This window comes from Petromyzon marinus, chromosome 50 (assembly GCF_048934315.1).
Source record: "Petromyzon marinus isolate PM22_M1 ecotype Great Lakes invasive population chromosome 50, UKy_Petmar_22M1.pri1.0, whole genome shotgun sequence".
Classification (NCBI taxonomy): Eukaryota; Metazoa; Chordata; class Hyperoartia; order Petromyzontiformes; family Petromyzontidae; genus Petromyzon; species Petromyzon marinus.
The window spans coordinates 542,387-561,725 of record NC_133716.1 but is presented as its reverse complement, the minus strand read 5'-3'; the positions used below and the strand labels follow the sequence as shown (position 1 = coordinate 561,725).

The 19,339-nt window shown below is 45.9% G+C and overlaps 1 protein-coding gene across 2 annotated transcripts in view; it reads right to left on the bottom strand.

The window, feature by feature from the left end:
• Positions 1 to 18,879, bottom strand: part of LOC116953173 (arrestin domain-containing protein 1-like) — a 113,779-nt gene extending 94,900 nt beyond the window's left edge. The window contains exons 1-2 of one of the 2 annotated variants that reach the window (XM_032973101.2): positions 18,361 to 18,865; positions 8,798 to 8,905 (exon numbers count right to left, since the gene is read on the bottom strand). In XM_032973101.2, the coding sequence (XP_032828992.2) occupies positions 8,798 to 8,905; positions 18,361 to 18,469 (217 nt within the window). In that variant the 5' untranslated portion in view covers positions 18,470 to 18,865. Of the gene's footprint in view, positions 1 to 8,797; positions 8,906 to 18,360 lie in introns of both variants that reach the window. The other variant, XM_076074733.1, reaches the window with a different exon arrangement.
• Between the last annotated feature and the right edge of the window lie 460 nt (positions 18,880 to 19,339).

The window sequence follows — 19,339 nt, the reverse complement described above, 5'->3', positions numbered from 1 at the left end:
AGCTCCGCGGTCTACTGAACACTTCGTTTTAACTGTGCCATATGCCAGCCTCAAAGTCTGCATTATTAAACCCAAGCCTGAGCAACCCTTCCCAGCCACTAGCCCGGACCAATGCTCACCGATTCGTGTAGTTCTGCTCTCTTTGTTTGTGTTTCATAGCAGCATTGCCGCGAACATTTTAGGTTTTACACTGTCCTATTATTTTACCCACTATAGTACAGTTAATTAAATTCATGAGAAAAAAACTATTTTGTTTCTCCCAATAATATTCAAAATGTTCTATAAATTATCATCGTCAAACGGGCGCTTTACAGTTTGTTTAACAAGGATACGACCATCTTAGCGCTATTAAAAATGTATCTTTGGGACAGGCGATTCGCCAGGAAAACCCGATTCAAAATTTCCCTGGAAATCTGCAGCGCATCAGCCATGACATTGTGACGTCTCTGCGTAATTAGCATATGACGCTATCGTTTTTCGCTCAATTAAGTTACGTTTATTTCGTTTAACCAGATGTAAACTTAGGAGACCAGGATAGGTCTCCTTTGCACGAGTGAGCGAGCGCATTCGTCTGCCAGTACTTAGCAGGCAGTGACTGCAAAGTATAATCCCAACTGAGTCATCTTGGGGGTACTTTTCTCACTTGGAAATGTTGGTGTGGTTGAGTTCAGCGTTTTTTCTGTGAGGTTTTTCATTGTTGCGCTGGAGCTTCATGTGCAAACGAAGATGGTGTGACATCATTTCGTTTTGAAGAATAGGCTGCAGTCAGGTAACGAATGGGTGCTGTGGTGGCAGGATGTTAATTACCTCGCCTGGTAAACAGGTCATGGGTTCGATCCCGCCACTGATGCCTGTATATTTGAAATGTGCATGTTCTCCCCATGGTCGTATGGATTTTGCTCCGGGTGCTCCAGTTTTTCCCTCACACATTTAGAAACATGCGTTTAGAGTATTTGGCTACTATAAATTTCCACGTGATAATGCACTTCGTTAAACTATCAATTGTGGCAAGGTCGCATCTGAAAAAAAGCTGGATAGCTCAGTGAGCCTTACCTGGTAAAATTAATATAGTTTAATCGTTTATATTCAGGATATTATTATAGACTGCAGTGTATTTCTAATGTTGTTTTAACTTTTATCGTAGCTAGTGATTACCAATGTGTGTCCTTACTCACAATATGAAAATCCAGTGTGTGTGTGCATGTGAGAGTGACCTTAATTGCTCCAAAAAGCCCTGCGATGCACGTGCATGTGTTGGTATCAGCGAATCGCCACCAGCGCTGTCTGCTCACGCGTATCTGTTCGTTGTATGACCGTCTCCAATCAAAACCGTAACCTAAAGGCGCAGTCCTGCAATGGCTTGCTCATGCCACGGCTGGTGGAAGAGCCCCCACTAAGAGGTGCACCAATATAGGTGCACCAAACATCAGCTCAAATTCAGATGTTTAAAAGATAGATTATCCTATCATTCTCCTGTAATATCATCATAATTGTATTAATCTATTACCTAATTTATTTTAGACATCCGTAATGTAATTAAGTTATGTAGCTTGTCCAGCATATCATGCTTGTACAATAGTCAAGACACCCTGAAGCATAATTTCTCAAAGGGCCCGAAATCGGCTACCACCTATCCCACTGTGAACCGAACCCAGACATTATCTCTGTGCAAGCCTAGGCCTATCAACACTGTGCAGATGGGAGGCGGGGGGCACGAGTGGTCTTGATTGGGGGACCGCCATACAGAAGAGCTGGAGAACCACTGCTTTAGATCAAGCGAGGCTTTTCTGGATATATAACATGAATATTCGCATCATTATTGTCACCATCGCCGACAACTTCATCATCACCCTCACGATTAGTCGAATGCACACAGCACAGCATAGCACCGCCACCATCTGCATATGGACGAGACGGCTGATAGAATGGCAGCCAGAGAATAAAATGCACTGAAGAGAGGACGACAAAAGTGGAGACGAAGCGATGAGATCACCATGGCTTTCTTATGCCCCTCTGTACGATTTCCCAGCCCTTGCAAAATCATTTTAGAAGTGAGCGATAATATTGTTTGAAAAAGATGATGGTGGTGATAGTCATGAGTGGTTAATAATAATGATGGTAGTGGAGTTGATGTTGATGGAAATTAATGATCATGTTCAATGATACAGATTATGTGAATGATAGTGGTAATGATGATAGGAGTGATGATTGAAAATAATAGTTGTTGCTGGACAGCAACAACTATTATTTTACAACTATATTCATAGCTATAATGATGATGGGTGATCATCATAATTAATTTCTATTTTTACAGTCAGTTTCAAGATATCCAGTGTTCCAACATTCAAAGGGCACTTTTAAAACTTGGAGCTTTAAATGAGGCAAAACATTTCTTGTTTGAGATCTATACCAAACCACGACCAACGAATGTCAGGTTCAAGCCACAGATGTAATGTCAGTCACACGGAGCACAGTAAATAATGCATGGGAAGGCCACGTACGCAACAGCGAGGGGGGGATGGTAGCAATCTCTCCGGACCACATTGGGGTCAGGGTTCAGGCCGAAACGCATGCACACTGGTTCGGATACAAAGGTGTGCCCACAATCCATGCCTACCAACGCAGAGAAGAACAAACACACTAATCCAGCCCAGCCACAACCTGTGACGTCAGTAAGCTCAGGCCACACACACACACCCATTGTTTGTTCCGGCTAGCGAGCTTCGTTGGGAAAAAAAATCAGTAATTACCGTATTCTCTGGATTATACAATGCTGCGGAAAGTAAGACGCATCTCCCACAAACTCGTGCCTGGTGTCAGCAGTGGTGGATCCATGGGAAGGGGGGGGCAATGGGGGGGGGGGGATCACCCCCTCCTCCCCCTCTCCCCCAGGGCTATACCAAAATAAATAAAACTAAAAAAAAGAAAAACTGAAAAAACAGCAATTAATTTACTTGTGTAATTATCCGGGAAAGCCGCACTAAGTAGTATGACTCAAAAGGGTCCTGCATGCGATTTTTTTAAAGATGTGTTCAGCCAATTAGTGAGTGTTTATACTCACTAATGGGCACGGTTGGCTAGATGCAGTCCAACGTACATACATACACGTTGCAGGAAACCGGAGCTCACGGAGAAAGCCCAGGCGTGCGAGGGGGGGGCACACGCTACGCCCGTGCAGATAGATACAGATGGCGATTAGTCCACTTGCTGTACTGCCATTTCCTGGCGAGAAAGGGTATTGGCTCCTCAACGGGAGGGAGCATCACAACATTGTGTGGTGATCCGCTATCCCTCGCTGCTGCTGCCACAGCGCTGGATTACAAGCCACGTGGAACGCCAACACCGCCCAGCTTTAGACCACAGATTTTGTCATGTTATGGACATTGACCATATAAAATAAGGGACTCCTCTACTTACGAACATTCGACTTACGAACAAACCTGTTCATATGTCCAGTTGCCTGTTTGGACCGAGATTCGTGAGTTCAACCGCCGCGCAATAGATGGTGGTGTTGGTGGTGATGGCATCTACATCTGCAGAACGTGAAGAACCAGAGGCATCTCCATCCACAGGATATTATACAACTTTTAAAGCCATTCCCCGTGTTTAATGTACATGCCATACAACATGTTTGGAATCGACAGGAGTAAAGTTGGACTTACGAACAGACATCTGGACCCTAACTCGTTCTCGTTCATAAGTAGAGGAGTCTATGTACATTAAAACATATCAAAGCAGGGTCCTATTTAAAAAGCTTGAAATCTAAGTTTAAGACCGCTTCCACTCCCAATACTGCCTGGGGGAGTTATGGGTCTGCCTGTGAGTGTGAATAGAGATACCGTTTACAAATCTGGTATCACACACAAGAACATTTAGCTGGCCACAAAATGCACCCCCCAACTTTTGTTTCAAATGACAGGAGGGGCATAATTGTCAGAACAAGGTCATTTTGTCCAGAGTCTTCCACCGCTATCAGGGGTTACTTTATTTGTCTATTAAAGCAAACCAGGGAGGGAGGGAGGGGAGGGAGGGAGGCGAGGGAGGCGAGGGAGGGAGGCGAGGGAGGGGAGGGAGGGAAGGAGGGAGGCGAGGGAGGGGAGGGAGGGAGGGAGGGAGGGAGGGAAGGAGGGAGGGAGGGAGGGAAGGAAGGAAGGAAGGAGGGAGGGAGGGAGGGAGGGAAGGAGGGAGGGAGGGAGGGAGGGAAGGAGGGAAGGAAGGAGGGAAGGAAGGAGGGAGGGAGGGAGGGAGGGAGGGGAGGGAGGGAGGGAGGGAGGTAGGGAGGGGAGGGAGGGGAGGGAGGGAGGGAGGGGAGGGAGGGAGGCGAGGCGAGGGAGGCGAGGGAGATCGGCCCACCACAGTGGCGAGAATCAGCGGCACTCGAAACCCGAGCCGGTCCCCCCCCCTCCACCACCCGGCCCTGGCCAGCGCGGGGTGAGGTCTGGTCAACCCTCCCGCTGATGGACACGACGTAGGGAGGAGTTTATACGGTAAAAAAAACACAAGTGGATGTATAATTATTTAAGAAAACAGGGGTGGCAATATAACTTGAGTGCGCTTAGTGACTGCTAAGAGGTTGACTTTCGTTGGCAGAGCTCGAGAAACTGAGCAACTACGGGGTTACAAGGGCCTCATTAACACCCAGGATGACAAATGCGCGTCTTTAGGTGAGCGGCATATACTCATTCAAACATAGCACTCGAATGAAGGAACGATAATGGGACCCATATGAATAGTCATCACGCAGCAACGAGTGGCTGAGGTGTAACAATGAATCACCGCAGTAGCAGGTGCACTGCTCTGTAAATTAACTCGTCAATGTGCAACGATTACAATGGCACATGCGAGTCGTGAATTCACCCTGCGAATGCACGCGTGTGTTCACATATCCGAAACCAATATAGAGTAATTAAGTTTCCCACTTTTCTGATGAGACCCAGCAGGCAGCGACCATGAGAGAGTTTGCGTGCTTAACAAATGAGAGAGTTTGCGTGCTTAACAAATGAGAGAGTTTGCGTGCTTAACAAATGCCGTTTAACATAAGTCTGGAAGGCCAACAGGCAGGTAAAATGTATTTTTTTACGTACAGCTACAGAATCAAGGACACTGCCGCGACGCAATAGTGCCCTGGACGTGTAATCCAGAAATGACCAGTTAGATTCCATCTCCCCCGCCTCTGTCCACGCAGCAGGACAAGTGAGTTCCCAGTTACTCGGTTGGCAGGTCGCGTGTAAAGTACCCCTACAGGGGCTCCTCCAGAGCCCCCTCTCGTGGAGGCCTTTCTGCCATGAGTGGCATGAGCAGGCAATTGCAGGGCTGCACCTTTACCAACCTCTCACGTGAATTTATTAAGTAAATTTGCTACCCAGAATTGTCCACTACAGCGCTCCGTGTCGGTACTAATGTACTGCACTAAAGGTTTAAGAACAAGAATTACAGTTTGTGGTGCATTCACGTGAAGAAGATGATAAAGCAATGGATTAGCAGCGGTTCTGTAAGTTATATTATTTTTCTATTTGTGAAAAAAATGGAGACAATTATTTTGAGGCTACGGGGAGTGCACATTGTGAATCTGAACAATGCCCGCATTGTGCAGGGTTTTGCGAAAATAAACAAAATAAATAAATAACATGCGCCACATTTAGGCAGAACAAGTTTAACAATTATACGTCAGGCTTTAAAAAGTACCACGAATGAAAGCTGAACCACCGCTATGCCAACACTGGAGTCTAAATAGAAGGGTTATTGTTCGTGCAAAAGGCCGAATACGATTAAAATGCCTCGGATTTTTATTACATTGCAGTTTTGCGGTTTCAAAGCAACAATCCACATCCTGGGTGATGTCCTTGGAACATTCAAGAAACGGAGAGTTCCAGTTGAAAGCTGTATCTGCATCAATGGCTACTTGTGCCCAAGTGACCGCATCCCAAACATGTCTAGTTGAGCGGCGGCAAATTAAATAGCGCACTTGCGCTATATGAACCCGGCCACCTGAGTCCAACTCACAGCCATGGCGATAGCCACGAGTGGCACGTCACGTGTGAACCAGTCACTGCTCCACCTTCAGTAACCCACTCGCACCAACTTGGTGAGGTATGGTCAAACAACCCCCATGACTGACATGGCATGAGAACGCCTTAATCCAGAAAATGATTGATACAGGCAAATAACTTAACTTATGATAACAGGCAGTATTTAAATAGATTAATGAGCTCGGATTTTACAAACCCAAAAAACGTATTGCACAAACTTTGATCAGCTTCGTGTCCCAGGCGATCTGACAAGTAGTTAAAGTTTCATTAATGCAACCAAGCTCCTTTGTCACATTACTGCAATAACACTGTTAAAACTGGGACTAGCATCTCGACAGTAATTGTATGGCAAGCTAAGCCACAACTTCAAACGGTAGTGGTTGGTCTGTATGGGGCATTGTGGTATTATCCCAAACAAATAAATATATTAACTATAATTATCTTGCTGAATGCATGCATCTTGTTATTGTAAAAAAGCAGCAAAAAGCATTAAAATCTTTTTTTAAAGCAAGTGGCTAAATTAAATAATCTTCTTGTATCTTTTTGGGAATTTCTAACCTTTTCGGATAGAATCGCTAATCTATTCCGGTAGAATCGTCAATGTATTCACATATATTAGGCTACACAATTTGAATAGAATTGCCAGTCTCTTTAGATAGAATCGTTAATGTATTCAGATAGATAGAATACGACGTTTCGATTGCAAAACAAGTAACCATCATCAGGTACAAATGAATGAGAAAACAAACCTAGTAAACTTGGAAATACAATGCAATACAACACAGAGAGTCGGCCAACACAACAGTCAACACCCCACCTGGTTGATTACGTTCTTCCAAAGATTGCTAAATTTGAGAGAGAGACACAACAAACACGGAGACACACAGACAGACACACAAGCAGAGAGAGACTCACACATAGACAAACAGAGAGAGAGACACACACACATAGTCTCTCTCTGTTTGTGTGTCTGTCTGTGTGTCTCCATGTTTATGTTTTGTCTCTCTCTCACATTTAGCAATCTTTGGAAGAATGTAATCAACCAGGTTAGGGTGTTGACTGTTGTGTTGGCCAACTCTCTGTGTTGTATTGCAAAATATTTCTAAGTTTGCTAGGTTTGTTTTCTCATTCATTTGTACCTGATGATGGTTGCTCGTGTTGCAATCGAAACGTCGTATTCTATTATTATTTTATTTTATTTATTTCTACGTGACTTTACCGAAAGAACCAAAGAGTAATTTCTGCAGTCACGAAAGCTTCCAATCTAGTTTGAAATATTATTATCTATTAACAACTAAAATGAAACAAGGGCACTTAGTTCCACAGTTTCTGGTGAGATGCTAATGTCACCTCTATTAAACAACAAGCTGCCTAACGTTCCAAGTCCATTTTCATAGCGACAGCCCTATACAATTGGCCTCCTCTCCTTCCAGACTCGGGACAGCACGAGACACACAGCCTAACCCATTCTCATTTGAATTAACTTATTGAATTAGTGTACGTGTACGTCATCGAAAAAACTAAAATAAAATAACTTTATCATTCCGTCTTCAAGTCAGAAGACGTACCGAGGCTCCCACAAGGCCATGTGGGAGGGAGTGCAGCACAGTTTGGCACCAGCTATCATAAAAATGCGTACGTGTCGCTAGGGTTCTCTGCTGTGAGTACAATGTCTTTAAAAACAGCGGCGCTAAGCCTCTATATATAAAATTAATGCCAAGTATCGGGACGGGAAAGGGTTAAGTTACGTAACCACACGATACGAGCGACAGAGTTTTTTTAAATTATATTTTCCAGAAATAGCTGCAAAGGACTTCTCAGTCATGAATTTGCAGGGCCTACTCCAGCCACGACTTCTGTTCTTTGTTGCTTGCGTCGCCACTGCGCGGCAGGTAAACACACTTTCCGACGCAAATGCAACCATAATGGTCCACGACGGCCTTAAACAACCACAGCTCGGGCAGACAACGTGCATGATGCATGGAGCTTGGAGTGTGGTGTGTGGAGTGTGGAGTGTGTCCTGTTCAGGTTGACCCATGGGGCCACATCCGGGAACAAAACACAACGTACAGCTTTACTCGAGTCCTTATTGGGACAGGCGCTCGACCACGATCAATGCGTTCAGCCCCTCTCAAACCTAACTGTTTGCCATGGACGTCACCGCACTGTAATAAAGCGCAAATATTTTTCTTTGTTCAAGGGCAGGAAAAACCCTGGAAGAGTCAGCAGGGCTCACAAAGTCCTAACGTGGCTATAACAAATAGATTAAACAAGGCCACGAGCACTGAATTGCAAACAATGTCTGAAATGTGTTGAACATCGTGTTCTGATCTCTGCGAGAGATTGACTTCAGGACACGTCATTTTTTTCTCACGATCTCAAACTGCTGGTGTGATGTCAGCATTGACGAAGCTCAAGATAGTTTCGTCCACTCATCGCTGGCTCCAAAGATTGATTTAAGCCGGGGTCTATCCAGGTAGGAGAACTGGGAATATTTCTTCATACAGCACACCACATCCAGTATTCTTCTTACTATGGCAGTGGCTACTACTCACTGTGTCACTCACTCCGGTCTACACAGTGATAAAATTAAGCCACGATTGCCTTTTATCCCACCAACTGACAGCTCGATTTGAGCGTTTTTATGAATGGGAATGTCTGTCTGATGAGTTTTTCATTATCTGCAGGAAGTGTTCGAATTGGTTTCTGGGCATATGTGTAGAGGTGAATCTTTGTAAGTTTGGAAGTGTGCGTGTGCGCACTCTTACTTTTTCCCCAGGCCACTTGGAACTCGTTGATGTACTGCTCCATGACGTCCGGCTCGGCCTTTGACCGCGGCCCAATGTCGCAACGCCCGACGCATCGCACACGGATTGCTGCAGCGACGCACAAACACTATCATCAGCAACATCAAAAACATCAGCGTCATTACCTGCGCCAAGCGTCGTGACACACACCTTGTGACCAATTTATTAGTGCGATGGTGCCGAGTTTGCAGTGGTACGCAAGCACTATTAACAACAACAAAACTCACATTAATCAATAACACTGCCTCTACAAAGCGTAGGTTAGGTGACGTTTCAGACAATTACTCTTCGACATAGCACAGGGCTGGCTGGTGGATCGTGCAGGCATTGAATGATTGCATGCGTTAGATAACTCCCAACATAGCAACAGCGGTGGAGATGTCATGCAGGAGGCAGTACAGAAAATAGACTGCTGATCTATCTGCATTTCTGAGGCCTATAAGTCTATATATATAATTGTACAGTACTGCACTATAATTCTGCTGCATTCATCTGTGCTTGCAGCATTTTTATCTATTTTATTTGCCTTATTGTATACCAGGTACAAAGAATTCACAATTAATTTATTGGAATAGAAGTGACAATGGATATGGGATTCTCCTCAGTTTATTAACCATGATTTATGTTGCGTGCACAAGTCCTGTTATTCCGCAGGGCAAAACGCACATCAGCAGGATATGTCAGTTGCAGTTTTTGCACCTTCTTACTGTGCAAAAAGAGCACCAATGACATCAAATGTTCGTGTGAAACTGGGGAAGTTGTCCCTCCGCAACCGTGAAAAATACTTGGGGCTAATTCAGAGTCGGAGGACCCTTCAAGTGTTTTGACAGTTTCCAGTTTCAAGTGTGTTTGTCTAACCAGGTGGGAACTTAAGGGACCTGGTGAAGTCTCATTAAGTCAGACTGACCCAGGTCAACAAAATGACAAGCAAAACATAGCAAATCAGGTACAGCAATGAAGCAAATATAAATCAGGGTAAGAACAACTGTTTCCCGCACCTCCAAGAGCATTCCATTTTATCTGTTAAAGGTTTGATTCAGTTTTATTAATTAAAGGGTTTGTTCAGGGTACAAGGCCCTGTGTGAACGGTACTCTATGAAATCACGTTGCAGTTCACAATGTGGCCGTGTGGATTTTTGGTGAGATCGTTGACAAGAATAATATACCACTCACTCATATGGATTAACATAGTGCTTTTGAGTAACGTTGTGGTTTGGAGCGAGGGGGAAGCCGGATTGCTGAAGCTGTAATTTACAATCGGTGGAAAACCTCTGATGTGTTACAGGCCACAAATAAATGGGTAATAATAATAATATAACACAATACAAGACCATCCACGCCGCCAGTGGTGGCACGTGCGCTGATACATCGCGAGGCTTGAACCCAAAGAGTTCACCGAGCCCTTGTGTGAGCCAGATGTGGGAAGGTACTTTCCACATTGAAGACTCGCAATTAAATACCCATTGCTGAACCAGTACAGGTTAATTAATTATGAAAATACCGTATTGTACTGTCATTAATACTGCCAAGTGTTTTAACTGGACCTCATTCATGCACGTTACAGTATAGTCCTTCCTAATGTGAATGTTCGAGTAACATGCCAACGTTCGACTAACGTTGGCATGTGGTTTGAAGCGTTGCGCCAAGTCTGTTCACTGAGGTGGTATCAACATTATGTTACTGTTGTGTGCATTTACATACATACGCACACGAGTGTGCATGTACACACACATACACACGAGTGTGCGACAACAACCGCCATTCGCCACGAAGTGGCGGTGACATCACCACGGCGCTTGTGCCAGGCTATGTGCACATTAAGGCCATGTGAAGTGTCGAATGCCCGCCGGCAGGTCACGGGGCAGACCCACGTGCCATGGGTCGACTGACTGAGATGACTGGCCGATGCACCACCTGTACCCCCTACTGAGTTAACTTGCTGCATTTTAGCCGTCCGGCACTCCGCTTATTGTTGTGAGCATCGCTCCTCTGCTCTCCGTTGTTGTTGGAGGGCGACTGCCTCCAACTGCCCAGTAGCAGCGTCCTTCACGAGCCTCCTCCTCTACAGAGGCCGATCTTGACACCGCTGGTACCAGTCATCGGCAAGTCCACTCAGCTCCACATCCTCCTGTACCACATCACTCCATCTCTTCTCTATTCCCGTGCCACGCCCGTTTAGCCCCCTCAATGCGGCCGAACAAAATCTGTTTAGGCATGCGGTGGCTGGGCATGCGGGCTACATGACCCAGCCACACGAGCGTGCATGTACATACAAAAGACAAAGATCCCCCACATAGCCTTAACAGACTGTAGGGGCAAGTGCTGTTACCGGCACGGCACACGAGAGGGTGGGTGGCCAAAATGACGCCCGGCCGCCTTTGTCTCCCTAGTGGCGATGTTGACACATCGCACCAGGTACTCATTTGAGGCTGAGTCGACCTAGGGAAGGCCCAGGACCGGTTCAGATAATCGTCACCAGTGTTGGCCATGAGCAGGAATCGAACTCTGGTCGCTGGGTTCGTAGCGCAGCGCACTAACCGCTACACTACCGCATGTACATACACACACATGCATACATACATACACACATACACAACAACAACAACAACCGCTATTCGCCACTAAGTGGCGGTGACGTCACCACGACGCTTGTGCCAGGCCATGTGCACCTTGAGGCCACGTGAAGTGTCGAACGCCCGCTGGCAGGAGGTCACGGAGCAGACCCAGGTGCCACGGATCGACTGACTGAGATGGCTGGCTGATGCACCACCTGTGCCCCCTACTGTGCCAACCTGCTGTGCTTTAGCCACCCGGCGCTCCGCTCATTGTTGTGAGCATCGCTCCTCCGCCATCCGTTATTGTTGGAGGGCGACTACCTCCAACTGCTAGTAGCGTCCTTCACGAGCCTTCTCCACAGAGGCCGATCTTGACACCGCTGGTACCAATCATCGGCAAGTCCACTCAGCTCCACGTCCTCCTGTACCACATCACTCCATCTCCTTTCTAGCCCGTGCCGCGCCCGTTTAGCCCCCTCGATCCGGCCAAACAAAATCTGTTTAGGCATGCGGTGGCTGGGCATGCGGGCTACATGACCCAGCTAACGCAGCCTTGCCTGCCGGAGGAGCTCACCGATGGGACCTTGCCCAGATCTTTCAAGGATTTGTGAGCTCCTCACACAATCCAGCCTGGTTAAACCCAGGATGGATCGTAGGTAGGCTAGCCTAAATGTTTCTAACCGGCGAAGATGTTCCATTAGGGGGGTCCACGTTTCGCAAACGTAGAGAAGGGAGGGAATGACCATGGCCGAGAAGACCTGAAGCTTAGTGCGGAGCGACAGACCAGGTAGCTTCCACACAGCGTTACGCAACCGATGAAAAGATATTGCCGCTCGACTGATTCGGAGTGAGACCTCTGCTGTTAAACTGGAGCCGGTCATAAGCACGCTGCCCAGGTATGGGAAACTCTCCACTCTCTCCACAACTGCCCCATTACCGATTGGGAGTTGTGGGGGTGGAGTGTCTGATGGTACAAAATACCCAGGCAGGTGCCTAGTTTTGGTGGGGCTGATGGTAAGGCCCCATCTCTTAGTGGCACGCTCCAGTTTCAGCAGCAGCATCTCCAACTCCTCCTCTGAATGAGCAGCTATTACCAAATAATCGGCATACATAACGTGGTTGAGCAATAGGGAGCCATCCCTTGACCGCACTCGGGCATCGATCAGCCTCCCATTATATCTGTACCATATGGAGATTCCCCCGGTACAGCTATCGAAGGCTGCACGAACTACGTGGTCAAAATAGATGTTAAATAATGTGGGAACCAGCGGACATCCCTGTCGCACCCCAAGATGTAACACACATACACACACATACACACACATACACACACGCATACACACGAGTGTAGTGCAGTTCTATCTGTGTAATGTTCTTGCGCAATGCATTTCGTGTCTAAACGCCGTGTATATTATGTAAGTAAACGTGAACACAAGTATGGAATGTAACCACTCATATACTAAGTGTACATCTAAAATAAAAAAAAACGCTTCCATTAATCTCTTGCAGAACAACATTATTTAAACTTCCAGAATAAGCTACGATACAGGACTACAGCGGAATACAATCTTGTACTGCGTGCAAATGTGATGAAAAGTTAAACTATAAAGTACAGTACACATACTGCATGCAGTACGGTACTACAAGAATAATAATCAAATTACGATTTTATTGTGGCTAGTTGGCATATGGCAAACCAGGTACTCCAGTTTCCTCCCCGAGGGAAAACCATCATAAATATATTGGAAAACTTCCCAATGCTGGGCCCTCCTGAAATACATTGCATTGGTCTCGGTGAAACTTTCATGGACAGTCTACGCCCGTGCAGACTGTGTTCATGGGCTATCTCACCGTTTAAGTAATCAACGACTCTGCTGCTTTGAATTTAACTTCATCAGATAACACGAAAAACGCGGTTTTTAAAGGAGATTCACGTTAGCAATTCCCCACGTGTGCTGTTCCCAAGGGCTTGGTTTTCAAGTTTTTCAAGTTGCATTTATTAGGTATAGCCCTGTGAGCCATGCGGCTCTTAAGTCGGGTGCAACCACAACAAACAAAATTTGAACACAGACCATCCCAAAGCAACAACGAGTAACAGAAACATCCTGGAATAAACCACCAACTATTCCACACAAAAAAAAAAACGTATTAAAACGCTGTGTGCAAAAATCAAAATGTAGTGCAAGCCAACAACAACAACCATAAGACAATTTAGATTAATTCTAGATTTGAAGCTTTCGTGACTGCAAGGATTCATACTTTTTGGTTTTATTCGGTAAAGTCACGTAGATAAAATAAAACAAAATAAAAGAAAATAATTAAATCACGACGTTTCGGAGGTAAAGACGGCGGTGCGTGCAGCTGAATTTTGAATTTGTTGTAGAGGGGCAAGGGCATAGGCAGGGAGACTGACGAGGAGCGAGTTGCAATAATCCAGACGAGTGAAGGCCCCTGGGGGTGCACGAGAAGTTTGGCAGCGGTGATGGTGATGAGGGGACGAATTTTCCTAATATCGAAAAGATGGAAGCGGCACGTGCGAGTGGTGGTGGCGATGTGGGAAGTGAAGGAAAATTATTAATCAAACGTGACATGAAGAATTTGGACGGCAGCCATCAGAGTGAGACTGAGCAGAAGGAAAGATATGGAGGGGTTAGGAGGAGGAGAGCCGGAGGCGAGAAAGTAGAGGACGGTGATTTTAGAAGGGTGAAGGGAAAGGACATTGGTGTCATCCATGTTTGGATGGCCATTAGGCAGGATGATACGTGGTCGGAAAGGTCGGGCGTAAAATCCTTAAAGGAAAATAAGATTTGAGTGTCGTCGGCAAATGGGTGATACGAGAGATTGAAATGAGAGAGTATGGGCTCGAGGGGAGATGTGTGGAGGGAGAATCGGAGAGGACCCAGTACAGAACCCTGGTGGGTGCCAACCGTGGTGGGGGAGGGAGAACCACGGTTTAAAGAGACACAGGATGAACGGGAAGTGAGGTAAGAGCGGAGCCAATGAAGTGGGATGCCACAGATAGCGAGGTGAGACAGAGCGGACAAGAGGATGGGGTGATCAAGGGTGTTAAAAGCCGCAGACAGGTCGAGTGTAATGAGGACAGATGAAAGGCCCGAGTGACGTGAGTTAGCCAAGTGGTTGTGCACATGGAGGAGAGCGGTTTCGGTGGAATGGAGCGGACGGAAACCAGACTGGTGGAGGGGACATAGACAGTGAGAAGAGATGTAAGACTTGAGTCAGGCGTGAACCTGATGACCTAATTGTTACTCTTTGGTTCTTTCGGTAAAGTCATGTAGAAAGAAAATAAATTAAATAATAGAGTACAACGTTTCGATTGCAACGCAAGCAACCGTCATCAGGTAGAACTAAATTTGAGAGACAAAACACAGACATGGAGACACACAGACACACAAGCAGAGAGAGACACGTAGAGAGAGACACACAACATAGATACACAGAGACCCAGTGCCTCTGTGTCTCTATTTAAGGCTTTACCGAAAGAACCAAAGAGTAATTCCTGCAGTCACGAAAGCTTCAAATCAAGACCTAATTGTTGTCGATGAATAAACTTAGTGACCTAATCATCCCAGCTGTACGCACATTTCACAATCTCCCTTATAGTACAATACTGTTATGTAAGCAAATCCGGTACAGTTAACCACATCATGGTACAGAACTGTTCAAATCTACTGCGATTTCAGCATTACTGCAGTGTATGGTAAAGTCCTCCGTATGTAATAAGTTCTACAAATGAAGCAACATCCCAGTCAAGATTTCAAAATCCAATTAAAACATTTGGGGAATCATTTTTAATATATTTATTCATAATTTTAGAAGCTATCACTTATTTATGGAATAAGTCGATGATCTGTCACGTACATGAAATAGGATGCATCACTACCATACCAGTGTGGATGAAATAGTGGTAAATTCGGCTTGGTTCTCCAATACTACGGTAATTTATAAGTTCTCCTTCATAAAGTTGGAAAAAATATTACGATATGGGCCTCTAATCGGATGATATACAATACACTGCCTAAGTAAAACGCAACTTAATGATTTTACTCATGATTATCCACGTTTAAAGTGTCCAGAATGTACATTCAAAATAATGTAACTGCCCACGTGTAATTATTAATGTACTGTTCTGTAACACAGTACAGCAATGATATTTTATATTTCTGTTCATAGTCAGCATATATCATTTCTATATGAAGATGTTTTTTTCCTTCTGCTTTCCACGGTGACTGTTTGTACCATAAAGTTGTATTCTTATATTTGGTACCTTAGGGCAGTACTGAAATGACATCTGGGTCTGAATGGCCCACAGAAACGAGGATGGTAAGATACATCCCAGCAGTCATAAGACCATATCGGGTCAGGGAGGTCAGAGATGAAGAGACACGGAAGACAGCGAGAGCAGTACCCATCTCTGAGAAGCTGAGAGAAATTCCAATCGGATGACTCGGACGTAAAGTGAGGAAACCCACACAGCAAGGCGATGATCCGTGGAAGCACCAGAGGCAGAAATCGAGAGGCGTGATTTGGTGTTTTCAGTGATGAAGCAGGTTATGAAGACCTGTGGAGTGGATGTGGATGGCCCAGGACAGGATTGAGTGCAAAGGACTCGGAAGCCAGACCCCAATGCGAGTGGGAAACATGGCAGCAGGTTTTCATCCCAGATCTTCCTCGCAAGAGATTTTGCCTCAATAAGCATTCATAAAAAAGCTCATCACAATTGCCGTATTTTTTATTAACATTTATATTAATACCCCATTGATTTATGGGCCTCTTCTCAACAGGTGATTCACACATTGAGTGATGGTCCCACATCTTACGGAGAAGAGTGTAAAACGATGTAAATGTTTGTTAACATTTGTGGGAAACGTGTAGAGGCTGTGAAATCAAATGTCATTTTCTCTGTATCTCTATATCACAGCGTTGTGGTGGGTTATCTAAAGATGGACGACCCTGTCGTGCTATACATTGATTCTATGTTGAATGGCAGCGGCATCAACACACTCTGCAGATATTTTGGGCACCAAACAACTAAGGAATCCCAGATCCATACAAAGATAATGGGTGCACCAAGTATCGGCTGGAATGTTCATGAGCATAATTAGATATCATGTGACCTCTTTTGCCAGTACCAAAATATGAGAATAGGTTTTCCCCTTTTGTCAGGCAACAAAACACCAAACTGAAACCTTTTACAAGGAATCATGTCTGCATTAACCACAATACTCGTGGTCAGAATGCAAACAAAAAACACACTCTGATAATATATTGGCATTGTCTTTGAAACTGATTGGTCCACACCAGAGACAGTTTTCTTTCGAGCCTAAACTCAAACAGCGTTAGACCAGAGGACGCCAAAAGGCGAACACAGCTCAAAGACAATGCCACTATCAGAGTAATGAGAGCTCGGGGATGAGTAGCTACATCATGGGACCTCCTTTGCCAGTACCAAAATATGAGAATAGGTTTTCCCCTTTTTTCTGGCAACAAAACTGAAACCTTTTTACAAGGAATCACGGGTGCATTAACCACAATACGTGGTCAAAATGCAAACAAAAAACCACTCTGATAATATATGCATAGTCACGTAGGTATAAAATAAAATAAATCACGACGTTTCGGGTGCAACACAAGCGCCCATCATCAGGTGGGAAAGCATGGTTTGCTGCTGAGGCAGACTGTTTTAAAAGGTTTGAAATGGGTGTAGCTCAAGGGTTATAAAGAAGTGGCCGGGGCTAGTGATGTTAATATGAGAAATTAGCATGTAACTATAAGATAGAAGAGCGTCCTTGAAACCGATTGGTCCACACCAGAGACGGCTTTCTTTTGAGCCACGTCTCAATTGGTGCTAGACCAGAGGACGCCAAACGGCGTACAGCCCAGAGACAACGCTCGACCATTTGAGACCAGGCTCTAAAGAAAGCTGTCTCTGGTGTGGACAATTCAGCTTCAAAGACAATGCCACATTATCAGAGTGTGTGTTTTGTTTGCATTCTAACCGCAAGTATGGTGGTTAATGCAGACGTGATTCCTCGTAAAAGGTTTCAGTTTGGTGTTTTAACATCTTAGCACCTGTTTTGTTGCCAGATAAAAGGGGAAAACCTATTCTCATAATTAGATAATTCACGCAAAAGGCGATGGAGCTCAGTTATCCACAGCGTGTCCACAACGCCCCTTCTTTCACGTCACTGCATCACCACCATGACTACCCTACGTCCCTTACTATCTCACGCCATACATATCGCATCTCTGCCGTCACGTTAGTGAGAGGTGGTGCATCCAAAGGGGATGGGATCCCAACCCCCCCCCCCCTCCCCAAAGGTAAATCTGCTTCGGGACCCCCCAAATCGACTGGCTACCCCCAGCCCGCTGTGCTCAGGGGCGCCTGGCAACACCTGCGAGCTGCAGTTCCCTTTGTCTGCCACAAGGCTTTGGCAAAATGGCAGTGCGGAAATGCACAACAAAGGGTTCAAAACATAACGCAAAATAAACCCCCCACCCCCCACTTTAAATGCGCAACCTCGCCAAAGTGATGAACCCCACGCGACACCAACCACGAGGAGCCTCCTGAGCGAGAGGCGAGGAGCCTCACGGGCAACGTGGACTGAGAGCTGCAGCGGCAGAGGGCCCAGGCACGGCCCTTTGCCTTCACCTGTCCCGCGTTACCTGTTGGTTACATTTCGCGATGTCGTTTCAGAAACTCTAACTTGTAACCACCACCGCTACCACGGACGAATCCGGCTCTCTTCCACAGCCGCCCTTTAAACGTCTAAACTACCGCGACGTGGAACAGCGAGTTGTGTACTGTGTATACCGTAACAGCTGCTCCACCACACGCACACAAAGCACAAGCCTCGCGTATCCCCCCCCCTCTCCCTTTGCGCCAGGTCACGGAATAAATCCACAAAATCATTCATTCCACAATCACCCAGCATCCCCCACCCCTCTTACCCTTGAAGGGGACGGCAGCCGTGACATAGACTTTAATAACGCCTTCCACGATGTCGCCCGGTCTGTACGACACTTTGTTGCCTTTGAAGAGCACTCTGAGATCCTCCATGTTCGTAGCGAAGGCGCCGAGTGGGTGTGTGAACGTGTGTGATTGTTTCTGTAGAGGTTGCCTTCAGCCAATGTTAGACCCCCACCGCCGTTCTCTTAAAGGCACCAGGGGGCTTTGATGTAGCTGCTGCTGCTGCGGAAGGCTATTTTAGGGGAGAGGCGTTGGAATTACACACCGTGTGTGTTCGTTGGAGGGCTGTGGTCGTTGTGAGTCACATTTGTCACGGGTATATTTAGTTTTACACATACTGTAGACGACCCACCTCGCTCGAACATCGGTGTGTGAATGTGTCTTTGCTCCCTCGTTGGGATGTGTTGTATTTGGCTGAGTTTTTGACTGCTAGAAATGTCCACACGGTCGAGCTATCATTTGTGGCCAGGTCGCTTCTGGAAAAGAGCGGTATAGCTTGGTTGGTCTTACTTGGGAAAAATAAAACTTCGTTTGGTTTATAGCTGTCCCATGTGATTGTTCTGTGAACACGTACATTGGGCTGATGTGATTCAGACGAGGTAGAGTGGCATGATGGACACTCCTCTCGACATTCAGTTAAATATGTTCCTGCTGGTCACTCCATCCATCATCTCCTGGCCAAACAACAACCAGGAGCTGTCCGGGGCTGAACTAGGGAATGTTTTTCTCCGTCCTTCCCCACTAGTTCATCCGTCAGCCGAGCTGGAGGCGGTGAGGGGGGGGGGATTTGCCAATTATTATTTCCTGCGGTACATAACTTGAATATTATACAACATTGCCTTAAATATAAATAAGGGCCTTACCTGATAAAATGCAAATACATAAAAGGCAACATTTTGGCCAATGGTATTTCATAGCAAGTAAATAGTGAAACCTGAGAGATAGCGCGGATATGAAGAG